At 43.7% G+C, this 21,786-nt stretch overlaps 1 protein-coding gene across 2 annotated transcripts in view; it reads right to left on the bottom strand.

Annotated features, from left to right (window-relative positions):
- NFXL1 (nuclear transcription factor, X-box binding like 1) overlaps positions 1–21,786 on the bottom strand; it is a 273,886-nt gene that overhangs the window by 97,013 nt on the left and 155,087 nt on the right. For both annotated transcript variants that reach the window (XM_029588216.1, XM_029588206.1), the window contains exons 14-15: positions 12,328–12,487; positions 4,019–4,110 (exon numbers count right to left, since the gene is read on the bottom strand). In XM_029588216.1, the coding sequence (XP_029444076.1) occupies positions 4,019–4,110; positions 12,328–12,487 (252 nt within the window). The remainder of the gene's footprint in view (positions 1–4,018; positions 4,111–12,327; positions 12,488–21,786) is intronic.

Below are 21,786 nucleotides of genomic sequence, written 5' to 3'. Positions count from 1 at the left end.
TCTGGGGCTCCCCATTCAAGATCAATCAATTCATGAATGGCATCCATAACAGGGAAAAACCAAGAGGCTTTACGCAAGGAAATCAAAATGGGATTATTCTTCGGTTCAGACATGGAATCTGCACCAGGAACACCCAAGCACCTTCAAGGTCTGATAAACCAGGGCAGGCATTTCATCTCTATGAAAGAATCGCAACATGGTCTGATATGGTTCCAATCTTTATCTTTATTTAAAATTGGTTTATCACCTATAAACTAGGCTATGTACAGAAAAAAACATAAGGAACCAAAAACATACATAAAATCATGTACAAATACAGAACAAACATATCAGATAAATTAAAAGACAAAATCAAAAAAATCTTATGGACTAATAAAATGCCTGTCTGAAAAGCCGGAGGATTTTCCCCATCTTCCAAGGAATCAGGATCTGCCTCATCATCAGTGCCATCCAGGTTCCTTTCGGGATTACCTTAACCAGACCATCATCAGGCTGGGAGGATCAGGCTTAGCAAAATCAGAGGAAGCCAATTCTCTCTGAACCTCTAAACAGTGCTGACACAGGTTAGAGCCTGACAGATGATGCTCACATGTGACTCACTGCACACTACATTTAACAGCTATACTATTAAAAAAAAATAATTCTAGATATTGTTGAATATGATACAAGAGAAAGATAACATTCTTTAATTTCAATAACTACTTGTAAAATATCATAATTACCGTATTTATTGCTCCATAAGATGCACTTTTTTTTCCCCAAAATTGGGGAGAAAATGTCTGTGCATCTTATGGAGCGAATATAAAAAAAAATTTAATTAACTACAACCTCCCACCCTCCTGACACCCCAAGATTTGTCAAACGTCCCTGGTGGTCCAGCAGGGGGGTCCTGGGAGCGATCTCCCCCTCTCGGCCATTCGGCTGCCAGTAATCAAAATGGCGCCAGTAGCCCTTTGCCCTTACCATGTGACAGGAGCTACGGATGCCATTGTCGGCGCCTGTCACATGGTAGGAGCAATGGATGGTCCATGCCATTTTTTAAGATGGTGCCGGCCGTCCATTGCTCCTACCATGTGACTTGAACAGCAACAACCTTACCTATGAAAAAGCAAGACTGCAAATGTAGAACACAATACACTTACTATTGGAAAAACAAAGCAAGCCAGACTGCTCTAGATTCCTGTACAGAATCTACATCCTAGTTAGCAGAATCCCTCACCTCTTTCAAACATGCAGAATGCAGACTGACCCTTATCTAATACAGAATAAAAGACCATAAATTATAGACAAGAATAGAGAAAAGCAAACTCCAAGAAGCAGGGGGTGTGGGAGGTGTGACAGGATGGCAGGTCAAGATACAACATGCCTACAACATTTCTCATTTGGATTGATGGTGGCAATGATTGCCAGGGTTGAGGGAAAAGCAGCATCAGGGAGCGGAATTTTAAGTACCAGCTCCTTACTCTGCACGTTTCTCAAGCAGCAAGCACATGTGGCTGTTATAGCAAGTATAGGCTTGCTATGTCAAATTTTTGGTGACATGTCTTCCACCCCTTGGTGACACACTAACAGAACCCCTGGGTTAGAGGATATGTTAGGTTGAGATGCCCGAATATGACAGAGAAAAAGACGCTTAGGTTTCTTCCTCACCAGCGCCATCAGTGCACAGGTGACTGAGAATGTGCGTCCAGCTGTAAAAATTTCAAGCGCACAAAAACTAAGTGCCGCAATACACACATGCACAAACTGTGCGTCAAGGCCTGAGTGCACTACCAGCGCTTAGAAATTTGTGCGTGCAAAAGGCGCATCCAAAACGGAGCACACAACATGTATGCACACATTGACGTCCTGTAGAGGGCAGTAGGGGTGTGCATCTGGTCCCTACGTATTGGCAATCCGCAACGGATGTTGCCATTTTCGTTGTATTCGTGGAGAAGCGAAACGTATCGCGATTCCCCACGAATACACGAATCTTCGCCGAATTATTCGGCCACCTAAATAAATCAATTTAAACAAACCAGCCCCAAGACTTACCAAAACTCCCTGGTGGTCCAGCAGGGGGTCCGGCCCCTGTGACATAGTGAGGGCAAAGGCGATCAGCGCCATTTTGAGTACTGGCATCCGACGGCCGGAGTGCAGGAGGTCGCACAGTGACATAGTGAGGGCAAAGGTTGCACTGTGACATAGTGAGGGCAAAGGTGATCGGCGACATTTTGAGTACTGGCATCTGACGGCTGGAGTGCAGGAGGTCGCACTGTGACATAGTGAGGGCAAAGGCGATCAGCGCCATTTTGAGTACTGGCATCTGACGGCCGGAGTGCAGGAGGTCGCACTGTGACATAGTGAGGGCAAAGGCGATCAGCACCATTTTGAGTACTGGCATCCGACTGCCGGAGTGCAGGAGGTCGCTCCCAGACCCCTGCTGGACTTTTGGCAAGTCTTGTGGGGGTCAGGAGGCCCCTCCAAGCTAGCCAAAAGTCCCTGGGGGTCCAGGATTGATCTCCTGCCCTCGGGCCATCAGTGCCAGTAATCAAAATGGCACCGATAGCCTTTGACCTACTATGTCACGGGGCTACCGGTGCCATTAGTCAGCCCCTGTCACATGGTAGGAGCACAAGATGGCGCCGATGGCCATGTGACAGGGGCTGACTAATGGCACCGGTAGCCCCGTGACATAGTAGGCCAAAGGCTATCGGCGCCATGATGAAACCGGCACCGAGGGTGTGAGAGTGCAGGGGGTGGCTCCCGGACCCCCCCGCTGGACCACCAGGGAGTTTTGGTAAGTCTTGGGGGGGGGGGGGGTTGTAGTTAATTTTAATTTTAGCTGGGACACGAATAGAAATCGCCGTATTAAAGCATCGGGGCGCCATACGGCCGAATGCAATGTATCTGCTCCCTGACGAATACGAATCCCGAATGCAACGTATGGCGTCCCTCTGCACATCCCTAGAGGGCAGGAAGGCACACACAGAAGTGCATGAAAATGTCACCATGGCCTACCACGTGGCACGCAGGTAAAAAGCCTAACTGTGGGGCCTAGCCCACCGGGACCGTTGAACTGGCAGGGCTGCTTAATTCACCTAACCCCCCACAGGAACAGGGAAGAATGTTTGAACGTCACGTCAATCACGGAGACTGGAAGTCATGTAAACCCCTCTATACTGTGTCTTTACAAACTTTTTTTTTTTTTAAACTTACCCGATCTCAGCTCTTACCAGCTGAGTACAGAGATATGGGGAGAGGGCATGTGTGTCACCGTGTGCTCGGCCTCCTGCACCCACTGCCTTTAAGCTGTACAATCAGCAAAGACCACATCGGGAAACCCAGCTACCAGACCAAGGCACACATCTGAGGGACCATGGAAATCACCTCAGGAATTCTCAACTAGGGGGGGACCATTTGTTATCACTGCAGGAGAGTGGGGCTTTTTTTTTTTCTATGTTACATTTTCCTTCCAAATTCTGAAGCACTCTCTATAGGGAGACGCACACCCACCATCTGCTGGAGATGGAGAATACTGGCAGGCTGGTGTCACTGCAGGGTTATATATACTGGACATCAGCTTGCTCAGTCTCTATCTGCTGGCAGGGGAGCATAACCCACTGGTCTTGAGGCCATCTGTCTACACGCTAGGAAAAAATACTTTTTAACCTTTGGGAATACACAAAGCAGACCAAATCTGTTTTCGTTTTATAAAACACAAAGGCCGTTTCACTTTACGAAACTCACATTTTTATAAATATTTAGAGTAACAAATGTAGAAAGACATTTAACTATGATAATGCTGAAGAAAAAACATTCACATCTTCAAGAATCTGTAATAGCTAAGGCATAATGCAAGTTACACACTCCCTGCTGAGAACATATTTTACAATCTTCAGATATATCAACTTGATAGCTTAAATTCTCAAATTTCAAAACAAAACTGAACAAAATAAGAATCACTGAAGGTGAAGTTATTTATACAGATTTATGCTAAAAAGTAACCAAAATATAGTATTTTTTTTTAAATACTTACATTGGTATAGGAACTTGACATGGGGGACAAGGTAATGCAGTCTGGATGAAAGCAGGCTCAGAAAGCTGCTCCCAGGGTCCTGCAGGCTGATGCTGCAATAAAATAAAGAGGACACAAGTGAGTCGTGTCGAGAAATGAGAATGCCCAGGTCCATATTCAAAAGTACCTAACCGGATAACTCTGAAGTCATCCAGCTAAAAGAAGATTTGGGCACTTATTCAGCTAAATTCTAGCTGGCTTATAAGTTAGCTTGCTAGAATTTAGCTGGGTAAGTTAGTGACATTCTGGGAAGTAATTAGGAGGAGATGAGTTGGTCGGCTATGTTACCTGGCTAAATCCGATATTCAGAGTTAGTCGGATAACATAGCTGGATAAGTCTGGTCAGGCCAAAAAGCTGTCCTAAATTTAGCTGGGTAAAGTTAGCCGGCTATATTCAATAGTGCACCTGCTAACTTTGCCATCCAGACAGTGACTGAATATGGACCTCTGAGTAACAATTTATATATTTATTTTTAGAATGAAGGGAATATGTACATACACATGCTGATTTTTGGTGGTTATAACACTGATCTTTAAGGTGCACTAAAAACAACAAAATTTTACAATATTTACGTAAGGCCACGGACAGAGGTTATCAGGAAACCTGATCTACTGTACTATGTCTATGTCAAGAACAGACAGGTGTACTTGTCTCGGTAGGGATAGGGAGGCCATCTTTTGTACAAACAATGGCAGCTTTCCAGAGGATTTAGAAATGTGCCTCCACCAAATTAGAACAACCTCAGAAAAACAGAGGTACCATCAATTGCTAGACCAGAAGCTGGTACTGAATGGCGTTTCCTTTCTTTCAAATCTGAGGAATACAGTTTAAGTGTTGTCCAAGAAAGACATCATGCCCTCTGGGGTCAGGGAAATAACTACTATACCCTGAACGTAATCCACTTGGAATCTGTCAAAGGCAAATCAAATCAAACAAATAAAATGCTAACTTTGGAATCTCACATTACCACACTGTCTGCAAACGTATATTTCCAACTACACTGAACAAAGCAGCTAAAGCTGAATATTAGCACAACTTATTTGGCCATGTTTGCAATGTCATGGCTAAACTATTGCAGCTATATGTACGTGGGTCTCCCACGAAAGCTATCAAAACATCTCAGCTGCTACAGAATGCCATGGCACATGTTGACTGTGGATATTGAAAATATATCAACCCAGCTCTCAGATTATACTGGCTCCAAGTGTTCTACTAAGCACAAGTCAAGGCATTTTGCATTACCTTTAAGGCCCTGAATGTCTTAGAACATTTTTATATAAAGGAAAAGAAGCCAGACTCTCCTCCGATCTCCTGATCTTTTACCAGCAAGTCAGAGATGGGTTGGCAACCTACGCCTGCTAAATGTTATCTCCCTTTATGCATGTGGGTCAGAGTGGGGGGGGGGGGGCAGGGGGGGGAGTTTGATATTTTCCATTAGGCTGTTTTTCAACTGATTTGTTTCAATATAGGATTCATGACGCTATCCTGGTTCTCCCCTCAAATCTTGAGTTTATTTAGGCCTAGAAGTTTTTGTTTCATTCAGTGTATGGAATCTCTTCATGATATTAGTTTCAAAGAATGTCTATTCTATTATTCGTGAAGTTTACATTTCCTATCTGTTAGTCATACAATATGGTCTACCATCTGTTCAGTCATCTTAAAACTTACTAGGATCCATATTCAGCTGCTGAGTAGGTAGATAAGTTAACTGGATAGGGGTATCCAGCTAACTTAACTGGGATTTTCAGCGGTGCCGCTGAATATACCCAGCTATTTTAAAAGTTAGCTGGATAGGTATTTCTGGATAACTTTAGACCTGCCTGCAGTGCAGCCAGTTAGCCAATTAGGTTCACTGGCTAACACTGATCCTCCTCCCTGGAACATCTACCTCCTTCCCCAGGAACGCCTCCAACATATCTGGCCCAGTTCTAGCCGGATAAAGCGTTATCTAACTACAGTTTAGCCAGATAAGTCACTGAATATTGTGGCTAAGCCATTTAGATGGAAAACAGTTATCCGTCTAAATGGCTTTTAAATATCTACCCCACTGTATTTTAGGGACTTGGTCACTCTTTATTATATAGCAGTGGTTCTCAACCCTGTCCTGGGGACACCCCCAGCCAGTCGGGTTTTCAGGATATCCACAATGAATATGCATGAGAGAAAATTTGCATACACTGCCTCCATGACATGCAATTTTTCTCTCATGCATATTCATTGTGAATATCCTGAAAACCCGACTGGCTGGGGGGGTCCCCAGGACAGGGTTGAGAACCACTGTTATATAGCATTCTGAGTCATGTGACTACATTTCTAATGGTTTATTTACTACTGAACCTTGCTACTAAAGCGTGCCATATTTTGTATTAAATACGTAGTAATCCTTGTAAATTACAATGTAAAAAAATATAAACATGAAATCTGAGAATTGTTCTTGACCAACTAAGATCTTAGCTATTTATACCTTGATTCTCTCAATCTCTTCCAGATCTTAAACTCCAGAGAGGCAAGTGGGTATTAAGAATGGCTAATTCACTCTGCTGTATATGGAGAACCCTATTTACCGGTAAGCAAACTTGCTTTCTCCATCAACAAGCAGGCATGAATTAACCATTATGCAAGTGGACTGGATAGCAGAAGCATGACTTGAAGACAGCTCGAACCCACTAGGTAGAGACTGGACTACTGGGTTAACTGGATACATAGGATTGCTTGTCCAAAGTCACTGTCTTCTCAAGATATGCTGTCCAGTTAGTAGTGGGACATCAAGGTATAAACAGACAAACAAGTAGCAGCTTTGCAAGTGTCCTGAGATAAGCCACTGACATCATCATGACGCTCACTTGATGAGTCTTGACAAAGTACATACCAGTGCACTATACAGTCCACTAGCCAACCGAACAGAGTTCGTTTGGCAACTGCTATTCCCAATCTATTTGAATCAAAGGACACAAACATTTGAGAAGCCTGACAGCAAGGATGATGCCTCTTTAGATAATATGCTAGGGCTCTCTTAAAAAGCAAGGAGTGAAGAGCCCATTCTCCATGAGGTCTTGGAAAGAATGTGGGTAGCACAATAGCTTGACTAATGTGGAACAAAGACACCAAATTCAGAAGAAACTTGGTGAGTTTGTAGAACCACCCTACTGTGAAAAATCTGAAGGTATAGTGAATATGAAACCAGTAGTGTTCTCTTGCTCTTCATGTTGAAATTACAGCCACAAGAAAAAATATTTTCCAGATGAGAATCTTCAAGTTCACTGACATAAAAATTTCAAAAAGAGGTTTCATAAGTTGAGCTAGGACTACAATAAAGCCCCAGGGCACAGAATATTTACTGATCAGAAGATTGGAATGCCACAGTTCTTTCATGGATTTTGATATCAAAAGAGTGGACAGAGATCAGAGCCCCTCCAACCTTTTGTTGATATGCCACAATAGCACTGAGATGATCCTTAACTAAAGAGGTTCTAAGTGCTGAGGTTGGGAGGCAGAATAAGTACATAAGTAATAGGAGAAGGGGGTCTAACTGGCTGAACTTACACCAAGACGAGAAACTCTTCCATTTGAAACCATGGGATCTTTTAGTTGAAGGTTACCTGGTAGAAATCAGAATATCCTCCACCTCTCCTGGGAGGAGCAAGGAGACTACTGTGCATTCAACATCCATGCTGGGGCCATCAATGACAGGTTCAGACAACACAGCCTGCCTCCTTCTTGTGTGAAGAGAGTAGTAGATGTTCCCAAAGAAACCAGCAACTGAACTGACAGATGAATGAGATATGAATACCACAATTGATATGACCAAACTGGGGTAATGAGGATTATTATTGCCTTATTCCTAAGAACTTTCTGGACAGCCCTAGTGATTAGCAAATGCGGTGGGTATGAATTAAGAACACCAACACTCCAGTCTAGCACAAAAACGTCAGGAGCTGATCTGCAACTGCTTGGATGCATAGAACAGAAATTTTGAGAAGTTCTGCTATCTTCTAAGGCCAACAGGTTGATCACCAGCTTTCTCCAGCAACTGAACAAGTTGTTCACAATCCCTTGATCCAGGGACCACTCATGTAAATGCTGAGTCGTCTGCCAGCATATTCTGAATTCCTGGAAGGTAGGTCTCCTGGAGAAGGGCACTGTAATGTCCTGTCCACAACCAGATTTGGGGGATTTCCTGGCAGACGGCCTAATAGCCCATACCTCCCTGCTTAGTTACACGGTTATGTATTATTTAATTTATACTCCGCATGAACATGTGCACTCGATTGTCTGCATGGATCTAGATTCTCTTTCACAAAAAAAGAGAAGGCCCTTAGAGCATATCGGATGGTCTCTAGCCCTGGGGACCAAGATCCTAGCATCCACATCACTCCAATGTGCAACCCTCTCCCCACCCTTTGATGAAGGCGCCAGTAAACAATCACGTGATGCGGTGAAAATTGTAATAAGAGGCCCACATTTAGAACTTTCAGATTCTTCCATCACAGAAAGGATGCTCTCATCATGAAGGTCACAGATTTAGTGGTATAAAGACTAATATAGTTGACCCAATTGGCTTCAAAAGCTCCAATGATGGCCTCACATGTGCAGATGAGTTACAGAAACCACGTGCACAGAAGCTGCCATATGACTAATCAGGACTAGGACCAACCTTGCTGACATTTGGTCCTGTTGAAAGAGGCTTCTTACCAGCCCCTTACTTTGCCCCATCAGGACTGATCTGGCAAAGTTGACCAGAGACCCCAGGAACTGGAGGATTCTTATGGTATTTAAGGGATTCCAGAACTCAAACGGGGATGAATCTTTCACCAGCCAATTGTCTAGATATGGGAACATGCAGATTTCATGCTGAAGCTGTGCTGCTGCCACCACCTTAAGGCATTTTCTGGACCCTTCAAGTCTGTAGAAGTGCCAAAGGGTAGCACCTTATATTGGTAGTATACATCTTTCATCACAAATCTGAGCATAAAAAAGGTTAAAGGGATGATCTCTCCTTGGTATACCACATAATTAGTAGATTTGAAATGGTGATTATGCCAATTGGAAAGGCGATGGAGGAAATCAGGTACACGTTATGATAGAATGTGAAGATATGTAGCACCTACAACGTATTTCAAACAAATTGTTCAAGAGAAAAGTAAATATTTGGGCCTCATTAACAAGGAGATTTTACTATATGATGGATCTCCCAAATTATGAAGAATTGAGAAGTTTTTTTTGAAGAAGAAATGTTGACCTTGCATCAGAAATTAAGGGGAGATTTAAGGGAGAATAATTGTATTTTGGGGGATAAGGATTGCTTGTAGTCAAGGGACCTATCAATGGGAAAAATGTGTTAGAATTTGATTCTATTTCCTTTATGGAAATTAAATCAATCTTGAAAGTAGTACAGAAGTCCAATTTCCCATTGGATCTGTCAGTCTTATTTAATCACCTTGATTTGGTGTTAAAGGAACTTTGGAAATTAGTAAACTCTTCTTTGATGGAGGGGAAAGACCCATAGTCTTAAAGATAGTAGTTAGTTCCTCTATTTTAAAGAACCCTGATCCTGACCCTAGAAGATGAACTAAATATAGAACAGTCATAAATCTTCCATTTGTTGACAAAGTGATAGAGAAAATAGCTATGATGTAGATTTCTGACTTTGAGGGAGGGGGGTTTATAAGGGGTGCATCACAGAGACCATTATGGTTGACTTGGTGGAAGCAGTGCTGCAACAACTTGACAAAGGGTTTACTTCTCTGACTGTGTTACTTGATTTGTCAAGTGCCATTGTCCTAGTTAAGCATGTCACATAGTTACTTTGCTGTCAGGCATTAGGTTCCAAGGGCCAGGTTTTGCAGTGCTATATTTTAGCAGGTTACAACACAAATGATGAAATTTCATGGTTGCTGCTCTCTCTCGAAAGGTGAAACTTGGTGTTCCTTAGGGATCATCTTTGTCCCCATGCTCTACAATATTTATGTGACCCCATTTGAAAGACTGATCCATTCCTTTGGGTACATGTCAATCTTTTAGGTTGACATACAGATCCTGTTAAGTTTGGGCCATAAAGAGGCCAATTGAAAGTGATTTGGAGAATGCAGAAGGGAAGTAAGTGATTGGTTGAATAGAAGTGGTTAGTTTTAAATTCCAAAAATAAAACAAAATTTTACAGATTGGAGAGGGTTTAGAAAATTATAAACTAAAGATTGATGAGGAGCTGGTGTTAAAAGATGAGATTAAATCTTTGGGGGTGAAGGTAGATGTTTTTTGGAATTTGGAAAACTATCTCAGGGATGGCTCATATGGTATTCATTTGCTTAAGGATGTTTTGTCAACTGAAAGTTTTAGTTTTTAGGCACTGAACTCAGTGGTTTATGCTCTGGTAATGGCAGCGGTAGATTATTGTAATACCATTTGCTGGGGTCTATCAGGTGTCTTAATCCGGCACTTGAGTAATTCAAAATATTGCTGCCAGGATCATTATGTTGTGAGATTCTGCAGCATTGTAAGTTTTAGTGCTGGCATTTATGATACTGAAAGGGCTTATTGCATACGAGGAATCTGCTCCATTGGAAACAATCTATTATGTCTTGGAGGTCTTATCGATCTCAATTGCAGTTGTCATCTATTAAAAATTATCAACATGTCAGACTTTAGAATACAGTCTTCTCTATGTCTGTCCCTAAACTGTGGAATGAACTACCACTAGAGGTCAGGGAAGAACAGGATTTAATGAAATTTTGAAAGAAATTAAAGACATGGTTGATGGTAAACTAAGTGTGGGGAGGGGTAAATGGGGGCTCAGAGAGGGCTAAAACTGTGATGGAGGTTTATAAAATGATGAAAGATGCATTGAGGTGGTGATATCGCATTTTGTTTTATTTTTTGGTTATACTGTTTTAAATTGCATTCTATGATGTTGTACATCGCTTTGAACGATTAAATTTTAAATTTGGAAAGCGAAATAAGTTTTATTAAAATAAATAAAAAACTTCTGATGGGTATGTCTACATAAACATGTTTCAGATCCACAGCACACATCCAAATCCCTTGGTTGAATGAAAGGGAGAATCATTTGGAATGAGTTTATTTATTTATTTAAAAGTTTTTATATACCGCGCAATGGGGTAGTAGTCTATCCGTCTAGGCGGTTTACATAATAAAACATACACAGTATCATAACATACATCGAATTAAATACAATATAATTACAATACAATACAATATTAGTGGGTATTAATGATTATAAAAACAGTATTGAGAGATTCATTGGGATAAGTTGTATGCAACATGTGAATAAGTACATTTTCAGCGATTTTTTAAACTCATTAAAACCCAAGATGAACTCATTATGAGTTCATCTTGGGTTAGCTTCCCTGATATGTTCAGCCTCTGGAAGTCCAATATAGGTCTTAATTCCTCCTCCCCCTTCCCTCGACATCTTGGGGATCAGGAAATACCTGGAAAGGAATCCCTAGCCTCATTCCTAAGGAGGGACAGGTTCTACCACTTTCTGCTGAAGAAGCAATTTCACTTCCAATTGCAGTTGTGAAGATTGAGAAGGGTCAGAACTAAAGTCCAGTGGGTAAGAGAAGGGTGAGAAGCATAAGCAGTAACTATTCTCCACAATTCTGAGAATGTTCTTTAGTGGTATGGAGCCATTCCAGAAAAAAGGAATGAAGTCTTCCCCCCACTGGAGGAGGTGGGTCTCAAAGTTGTCAAAAACAGATCCTAGGCTTAGACTATCTGCTTGATCTGATGCCTTTCCCTCTGACACCTTTTGGGTGGGGGAAGCAGCTGTGGCTAGTGAAGAGTAATCAGAGCTTCTAAGATTGTATTTTTAAATAATGTCCACGTTTGTTGAACACTTAACCTTTGCAACTGCACCTTTCAGTTTTTTTCTATTTTCCTCATTTTATCAAAGTTCCCTTTTGAAACAATAGTGTTAGAGCTGTAGATTTACATATTGACCCTCCTTCCAGTCATTAGTTCAAATTTGATCATATTATGATAACTATTGCCAAGTGGCCCCACCAGCGTTACCTCTCTCACCAAATCCTGCGTTCCACCAAGAATTAAATCTGAAACTGCTCCCTCTCTCCTGAACCAATTGCTCCATGAAGCAGTCGTTTATCCCATCCAGGAACTTTATGTCTCTAGCATGTTCTGTTGCTACATTTACCCAGTCAATACTGGGGTAATTGAAATCTATTACTGCACTGCTAAATTGGTTAGCTTCCCTGATTTTTCTTATTTCATCTTCTGTCTATGTTTTCCTTACCAAGCCAGTTTGTTTGATAAGTGCTTCATCATGGCAAGGAGCAGGGCAAAAGTGACTGCACTTCTCCAGCACTTTCTGGCAAGACTGACGACAGGGAGGACAGGGACCAAAGTGGCATCGGTGCTGCTCTCGAACAGGGTGATGGCAGGTGGGTAGCTGACTGAAACAGAATGCAAGAATTAATAAATGCAAACTGTTAATGGAACACAGCAAGAACACAATACAAATCTGTATTATAGCAAGCAAAGGAGTACAATTTCATCTTCATTCTGTTCCTGTTAGTTTCCAGGAAGAATATTTTAAGCAATTATAATTCAGCAGATATGCTTGATTTTGAAATAATTCTAGCTTTTCCAATTGAAGTCTGAATTAAACAGCAGATGCCAAATATAACTTGGAAATTAAAGGTTAAATTGTCATAAAGCCACCATAAAATATATATAGAAAGATTTATTTATTCACATATTTTTTATACTGCCTATAGCAGAAAAAACTGTACTAGGGGGAGGAACAGTTAAACAAATGCATAGTCATATTAAAAAAAGTGATACAATAAAACAAAAATTATAAACACAAAACCAAATAAAACATCAAAAAAAGCCAAGCAAAAAAGATGCACTTTCAGCTTTCTAAAAAGAATTTGCAGGTCCATAGGTAACTCATTCCACAACATGGATCCGGAAAAGCAGAAACTCTGGTACGAATTGTCTGAAGATAGTAAGATTTAACGTTGTGACAGGAGATCATGTGATGCACTGAAGGGTACAGACGTGAAAACCCTTCTCGGGGACTGATCCTCACATCCAGTTCCATCCTTGTCAGCCAAAGCAAGGATGGGACTGGATCACCAGCCACCCCGTAAGCTCTGCAACGCAATGGCATCCAGAATGACAAAAAAGGACAAAGAAAAAGAGAAGACCCGACTGGCAGAGCTGCTCGCCGAAGAAGATGGCGGATCCCCAGATACTGCACTGATGGCTACGATCGCCGATTTAAAAGCTGCAGTGGTGGAAGCTCTCGAACCGGAGCTAAAAAAGATTTCCTCCAAGTTAGCAGAGCTCACAACAGAAATGGCAAACTTTGAAAAGAGAATTGTGGAAGTAGAGCAATGGGCATCTGATAATCAAGATGGCCTCCGCACCATTCAGGCGGAGCTTGCGACTCTGGCCTCACTAACCAACAAGAGAAGCGTATTCTGTACAATATTATACCTCTCCCTTGTGTTTTTATAGCCTATATGCTTTACTCTGCATTTTTTGTTTTTAGCATTAAATCTTAGCTGTCAGATTCTAGACCATTCTTTGAGCTTCGACAGATCCCTTCTCATGTTTTCCACACCTTCCTATCTACCCTATTATAGATTTTGGTACAGCAAGACGACAAACCTTTCCCAATAATCCTTCTGCAATGTCGCTCATGAAAATGTTGAAAACAATCAGTCCAAGGATCAATCCCCGAGGTACTCTGCTAGTAGCGCCTCCCTCCCTGGAGTGAACTCCATTTACTACTAAACTATCCTTTGTTGCCTTCCACTCAACCAGTTTCTATCCCAGTCAATCATCTTAGGGCCCATATCAAGAGCACTATTTATAAGTCACCTATGCAGGATCATGTGAAAGACTTTACTGAAATCCAAGTACGCTACATCTAGCATTCTCCCTTGATCCAATCAAAGAAATTGACCAGATTAGTCTGACAAGCTCTACCTCTGGTAAAACCATACTGCTTAGATTTTGCAGCCCACTGGAATTCAGAAACTGCATTAACCTCTATTTTAGCAGCAATTCCATTAATTTGCTCACCACAGAAGTCAGACTACTTGGCCTACAGTTGCCAGTCTCCTTCTTACTTTCACTTTTGTGAATAGGAACCACATTCACTCATCTCCAATCTTCTAGATGTACTCCTGACTCTAAAGCTCAGGCAACAGGGCTGCCAGAATTTCCCTAAGTTCACTTAGTACCCTCAGGTATATCCCATCTGGCCCCATTTCTGAAAATCATTTGAGGTTTACCTCACTTCCAATTCTATTTGTGTTTGTTTTATGTTGTCTTGCTCCTGGCCCTTCCACAAACACCAAACAGAAATATTTGTTAAGCAATTTCACTTTTTCCTTATCTTCTACATATTCCTTCCCTTCACCTCTGAGTTTCACAATGCCACATTTGCACTTCCTTCTATCACCAACATATCCAAAACAAAAGTTTTGTCCCCAGTTTTACCATATTTGCTATTCTTTCTTCCATTTGAATTTTTGCCCAGCTTCTAAGCTTTTCCAGATATTGTCGCTTGTCTTCCTTTCTTACTTATTCAGAAAACCATAGTAGACTCATTTCCCTCTTTCCTTTATTTACTTTCTTAAAAACAAGGTTACTTGCCCTTATATCATCTTTTAGTTTTGCCTACTGATCATCTTCTTCCTCTAGATTTTCTCACCCAGCTAAAATCTCCTTTAAGTACTTCATTTAACAAAGCATGTTTTCCTGAAGCCAGGACCCTGCCTTATTTAAAACATTTATTGTCTGCTTATAGTGGACCTGCTGTACTAAACGGATTACAATAAAATTTAAAATACAATAAAAATACAACTTAACATTAACATACTATAAATGACATGCTCATTACCTAAACACAGTACGTACTAAACAGCCTTTAAGTCGACACCTCTGCAAATGGCTCCTGGAACAGCAAGTACTTTTTTTTTTTTTTTTAAGATGTTTATGAAATAGCCCAAGATCATATAACAAGTGCAAGGAATCAGGGAATGCATTCCACAAAATTGGTTCAACTATGGAAAATGCCTGATTTCTTGTTTTGCCCAGATGAGTGGCCTTCACTGACAGGATAGCCATAAGCCCTTTTCCCTTTAGATCGCAAAGACCGAGTAGGAACAAAAAAATCCAGCAGATTAGGCCAATAAAATGGCCCATCCATTTTCAAAGATTTAAAATAAGAACTAAAATCTTAAATTTAATACATTGCTTTAAAGGGAACCAATGCAACTGTTACAGCAAAAAAGTTATATCTTCCCAGGGCAAACCCCTTAAAAACCAGGCAGGCCACGGAGTTTTGGAGCACCTGCAAAGCTATTAAATGAGAAAGAAAAGCCAATAAAAAGAGTATTACGGTAATCAATTGTAAGCACAAAAGCTTGTAGCACTGAGCAAAAGTCATATCGATCCAGGATATATCTCAAATTACAGAGAAGTTGTAATATGTAATAACCTGATCTTAAGAGCGATTTAATCTGTGATTTAAAACTAAGATGGGCGTAAAATTGGAAACCTACATTTCTAACTATCAGGTCAATACGGTAAAGTACGGCCGCGGTTACCCTGCTCCTAACCCGCTTTCTACTCACTTTTCGGCCGTGTTAGTCCAACCCGCGATACACTATCCCCTTTAACCCATTCTTACCGCCTCTTTAAATCACCGGGTAACTCCTTCCGCCCGCGGCATGTATATTAGATGTAAACGATCAAATTAGCTATTCCCTCCCATACAGTAACGCGCGCCCCGACTATCGCTATTTTAACCTGCCGTTTTGCCGCGCGTTTCACCTAACTTACCGCCTACCCTTACCCCTGTGTTAGAGGCAGGGGTAAGGGTAGGCGGCAAACTTTCCCCCAGCCCCCGCTCACCTGCCCTGGCCGTGTCCCCATCCCCATAGACTGGCGTCTGTAGTTAGCAGAGTCCATGTTGGGGATGACAGTCTTGAGCGTCTGTTCATGTGGCTGGGCTGCAGCCACCAGCGTAGTTTGGTCCGGACTGTACCTGGGAGAGGTAAGCGTACGGTGTAATTGTGCGACCGTGGGTTCCAACGGGACAGCAGTGAGTGTTGTAGAGGCCTCATGTGGGCCCTCGCCCAGGGGACCACTTCCAGTGTGGATGCCATCAGCCCTAGGGCCTGCAGGTAATCCCATGCCGAGGGTCGCTCATCAAGGATTGCAACCGGTTCCACAGCTTTGATCTCCTTGTGGGAGTCAGGCTGACTTTGTCTTCCTTGGTGTCGAAGTGGACCCCCAGGTACTCCAACGATTGTGAGGGCTGCAGGGAACTCTTGTTCGTGTTGACCACCCATCCGAGGCTCTCCAATACAGACTTGACTCTGTTGGTTGATTGGATGCTTTCCTCTGGTGACTTTGCCCTGATCAGCCAGTCGTCCAAGTAAGGATGTACGAGGACTCCTTCCTTCCGCAGTATTGCCGCCACTAACACTATCACCTTGGTGAACGTCCGTGGTGCTGTGGCTAGCCCGAAGGGTAGGGCCTGGAACTGGTAGTGATGGCCCAGGATCTTGAAACGTAGGTAACGCTGGTGTTCCTGATGAATTGGGATGTGCAGGTACGCGCCTCTAACAGGTCCAGGGAGGTGAGGAACTCTCCCGGCTGTATTGCCTTTATTACGGATCTCAGGGTTTCCATGCGGAAGCGGGGGACCTTCAGGTATCGGTTTAAGGATTTGAGGTCCAGGATTGGTCGGAACGTTCCCTCTTTCTTGGGAACGAGAAAATATATGGAATAATGACCAGAGTTTATCTCCTGAGGAGGGAGGTATGTATTTATTTATTTATTTATTTATTTATTTAGGGCTTTTTTATACCGACACTCATGATACCAATCATATCGTATCTGTTTACAATAAACAGTGGTGCAATAACATTAACAACAACGTGAACAATAGGCTAGGAGAGAAGAAGAGAGTGAAAGTTACAATAAACAGGGGCACTAGAACTGGGAGGAGGAAAAGCCAGAGTAATGGCTAGCATAGAAATAGGTAATATTTAGTCTCAGAAATAAATAATATAAAGATATATACATAAGGCTATAATAGACACTAGTATTCAGGACTGAATGTAATCAACTATACATGGTATCCTATACCTAGTTGTAGCAGTAGGGGATGTCATATATCGGGGAAGGCTTGTAGAAATAGCCATGTCTTGAGTTTCTTTCTGAATGTCTGCGTGCAAGGTTCTTGTCTAAGGTCTGTGGGCATGTTGTTCCAGATGGTTGGTGCTGCTGCCGAGAAGGCTCGATCTTTAGTGGATGAGAGGTGTGTGAATTTGGCTGGGGGGGGGGGGGTAGCGTACCTTTGTATGCTTCTCTGATGGGTCTGGTAGAGAAGTGTAGCGTGAGAGGGTTGTGAGGTACCGGAGTTATGGGTCTGGTAGAGAAGTGTAGTGTGAGAGGGTTGTGAGGTACCGGAGTTATGGGTCTGGTAGAGAAGTGTAGTGTGAGAGGGTTGTGAGGTACCGGAGTTATGGCCTCGAGGTTCAGTAGCCTGGCCAGTGTAACTTCCACTGCTGCCTTTTTGGTGGGGTCGTGGCAGGGAGACTCCACGAACTTGTCCGGGGGGTGCGTATGAAGTCCAGGTAGTACCCTTCCCGGATGATGGCTAGGACCCACTTGTCCGAAGTTCTCTCGACCCATCTTTGGTAGAATAGGGCCAGTCTGCCCCCTATGGCTTCCCTTGGATGGGTCGGCTGATTCTCATTGCGGAGCGTGGCCCGAGCTGTTTCCCCTCTTATTGTGCTTGCTCCGAAAAGACTGGTTCCTACCCGGAGGGCGGGGCGCCTGGTAGCTGCTCCTGTATGGGTTGAAGCGCTGCGAGCTTCTGCCCCTGGAAGGCTGTCGCTGAACTCTCCTTGACTTGTCTTCCGGAAGGTGCGGTACAGGGGATTCGCCACATTTGCCCGCCATCTTTTCTAAATCGCTGCCGAACAGAAGTGATCCTTTGAATGGCATTCTTGTGAGGCGTGTTTTGGAAGATGGATCGGCCGACCAGCTTCTGAGCCAGAGCTGTCTCCTGGCCGCCACCGCTGATGATACTCCTCTGGCCGCTGTGCGTACGAGATCTGAGGCTGCGTCCGTTAGAAAGGATAGCGCTGGGTCAAGGATATCTCCCGGTGTGCCGTTCCTGGCCTGGGATAAGCAGGCACGTGTCACCACGGTGCAGCAGGCCACAATCTGAAGAGACATAGCGGCCATGTCAAATGACTGCTTAAGCATGGCTTCCAGTCGTCGGTCATGCGTGTCCTTGAGGGCTGCTCCTCCCTCCACCGGGATGGTGGTGCGCTTGGAGACTGCGCAGACCATGGCGTCCACTCTTGGGCAAGCGAGCATGTCTTTGGTTGCAGGGTCCAGGGGGTACAAACTGGCCAAGGCCCTTCCCCCTTTAAAGGCAGACTCTGGGGTGTTCCATTCCAGGTCAATAAGCTGTTGCGCAGCTCGCAAGAGCGGGAAATGACGGGAGGTCTGTCGAAGGCCTTCCAGAAATGGGTTCTCCTCGGGATCCCCCTGGGTTTCTGAAACCGGGATCGCTAGTTCTGCCAGGCATTGGGAGACCAGGTCCGGGAGCTCCTCCCTTGTGAAGAACTGCCTCATGGTTCAGTGGGGTTCTGTCCCCGGGGGGAGTTCGCCTTCTTCTAGAGGTTCGGCTTCGTCTTCTGAGAAGTCCATGCCCTCGAAGGTAGGACTACTTGGCGGTAAGGGCCTATGCCTGGGTCTTGAGGGGCCTGGGGCATAGGGGTCCTCCTGCGCCGTATGTGGTTGGTCCGCCCGGGAATCCGTTTGCATCCAGACAAAGGCGTGAATCCCCTTGAAGAGTTCCACCCAAGAAATAGACGAGGGGTCCACATTGAGTGGCGCTGTTTCCCTGGGAGCCTCCGGCTGGGAGGGGGTCCCGCTGGGGGTTGCTAGCTCCAGGGAGCCCCCAGAAGAGCTAATCCCCGGACCTGGGCGAGTCTGAGCTTGTGGTGGATCTCCCAGGGCCTCCTCGCATTGGGTGCATAGAGCGTCTGCTTCCTGGCTCTGGGCAGCCCTGAGGTGGCATGCTGAGCAGAGGCCTAGGGATTTTACTTCAGATCTTGGCGGCGTCGAGGTTGCCTGCGCGTACATGTTTCGCTCCGGAGCGCCTGGTCGCGTGCATGGACTTGAGCGCGTATTAGTGCGCTTAAATCGGGTTGTGCGCGTATCTGTGCGCGCCGGTAGTCGAGTGCGCGTAGTCCGTGCGACCGGGACTTGCGCGTGCCGCTTATGCGTCTGAGTGTTCTTGTGCGTGTAACTTGGACGCAGAAGTAGGTTTGTGCGCACAGGTAATTTTGTGCGCTCGGCCGGCGGCGATGAGAACGGCGAGATTAAGCCAAGATGGCGACGGCGACCATGCGGGCAAGATGGCGACTACCTCGGAGGGTCTCCACGTGGGAAGCCCTTGGAAATGCCGGGGTCTGGCCCTGCTAGGGCGGATCAACCCAGTGGCGCTGGCTTCGGCCGATGGCCTGCGCTCGTCCTCAATCCGCGGAGACCGGCACAAGTAAAGATTTCTACCTTACCTTATCTTCGGCACTTCCCGGTCTCATCCCGGGCGGTCTCCGGCTGCGGGGGGAGAGGGCAACTACCTTCACGCCGCTTTTGAGGGTTCACCCGCTGCCTCTAAGCTGCGCCCGAACTCGTCTCGCTCGGGGGCTAAGTCCTCGCCACGAACGGCTCCGGACCGAGGCTGCCTCTATGCCGCGCCCGAGCCCTTCTCACTCTGGAGCTAGGTCCCTGCCGCGATTCGGCCACCGGACCGAGGCTCTTACCTCCGAGGGACCATGGAAATCACCTTGGGAAACTCAACTGGGGGAGGAACCCGAGGGTATCACCGCAAGAGTGCGGGGCTCGTCTTCAGGTAGGAATTTTCTTTAAAATTTTGGTAGAACGCTCAGCGAGCGTGAGATAGCTCCTAACTGCTTTGGAGACGGAAAATACTGAGGATCTGCACTTCCTGCAGGGGTATATGTACTAGGGGATGATGTCAGATTGAAATCTGATCCGTCTCCAACTGCTACCACAAGTACACTATACCCATTGGTTCTGAGTCCATCTGCTACACGCTAGGAAAACACAGTTGATCTAGTAATATCAAATCATTAATAGTATAAAGCTGCAAATATATGTAAAAACATAGCTATAACAGCACCCCTGAACTCAATTAAGTTCCCACAAAAGAAAATCTGTTAAAGATTCTGTACTTTGGTTCTTCCAGAACCCACATTGATAGCAATGTGAAACATTATTAGATCACTAAAAGAACAGAGTCCTCTATGAAAACTGCATACCAGGTGGTAGTCAATCAATGTAAAACCTACTAAAAATGTAGGTATCACACCTCAAAATTCACAAAAGTGGTATTTAGATGATAATGACCTTCATACTGGGCGTCATCGTAAGTGCTATCGCATATTTAACTCAGCCATTCTTTATAATCACTGGTCATTTTTTTCTTGTGTATGAAATCCAAAATATTAAAGCGTAATTTTTTGTGCATAAAACTTTATATCATCATTTCTCTGGAACAGTGTTCATTGATTTCAAAAAGAAGCCAGCCCTCAATGTAATTCTCAAAGATTAATAAAGTTCATGAACATATTTTCACAAGTTACTGAATAGTTCTCTTAGCTGTATTGTGACGTGGAAAAGTGAATCATTCCCTGAGTGTTCCTTCAGAGAGAATTGCAGATGTAATAATTCGCCCAAATTCATCAAAGCGCCATTAACTGAATGTCCGACACAGTCCTTGTTTCGGAGAAGTTCCTTCCTCATGGGGCAAGTCGAATATTAATAAGTCTGTTTGTTCGGCTCTTCTCTTCTGAGAAATTAAACTGAGAATAAACTATCTTTTCCAGCAATTCCCCTAATGCAGAAAGATTTGAGATGGGCCTATAGAGGGCCAATCCACTGGTAAATGTTTTAACAAATTGGGAACTTTGTCTATATAAAACTCAGCAAAACTCCCAAGAAAACATCCTTAAGCAAATATACAATTGAAAAAGGTAGGGGTGAAGTAGGCAAAAATTATTCAAAGTCACCTCGGCCTTCCCATTTATTACATTCTGAAATTTCTCCCAACCTAACTCTATCAGTTAATATAAAAGGCAAACCTGTTGATGTTGAAGCTGAGGCTAATATATTACATGGATTAGCATGAATTCTGCACCTTATCAGCAAGGAGAGTAATTGTTGTAACACTAAAGTCAACAAAATCTTGGAGACTAAAATGCTGTATAGTTTAACATACCCAGACCCTCAATAACTTAATGACGGACCTTTTCTTGTGATATCTCAAGGTGAGCTGTAAAATATGCATTCCTAATTGACTCAAAAAGGGATTTATACTTATATTCTCACTACATAGCTTCTTACACCAATTCTTTCTAGCCAGTGCAAGATAAGTTCTTAGAAAACCAGGGCACTCTGTTTAGAAGCATTACATTGCTTACACCTTGCAGGAGCTACCTTTTGGGTAGCCAAAGAAAGTTTGAGCAAATGAATTGGACAGATCAACAGAATCATAGGCTGAGCGACACAATCCACGCCCCATTTCTTTTTCTATAAACAGGGATAAATCATCCCAATAGACTTCTTAACAATAGGGATACTTTTACATTGCAAAGGCCCATGCAACAACTTAAATGAA

The sequence above is a fragment of the Rhinatrema bivittatum genome, chromosome 1 (genome assembly GCF_901001135.1).
Source record: "Rhinatrema bivittatum chromosome 1, aRhiBiv1.1, whole genome shotgun sequence".
Taxonomy (NCBI): Eukaryota; Metazoa; Chordata; class Amphibia; order Gymnophiona; family Rhinatrematidae; genus Rhinatrema; species Rhinatrema bivittatum.
The sequence above is the reverse complement of the archived record's forward strand: the minus strand, read 5'-3'. Positions and strand labels throughout refer to the sequence as shown.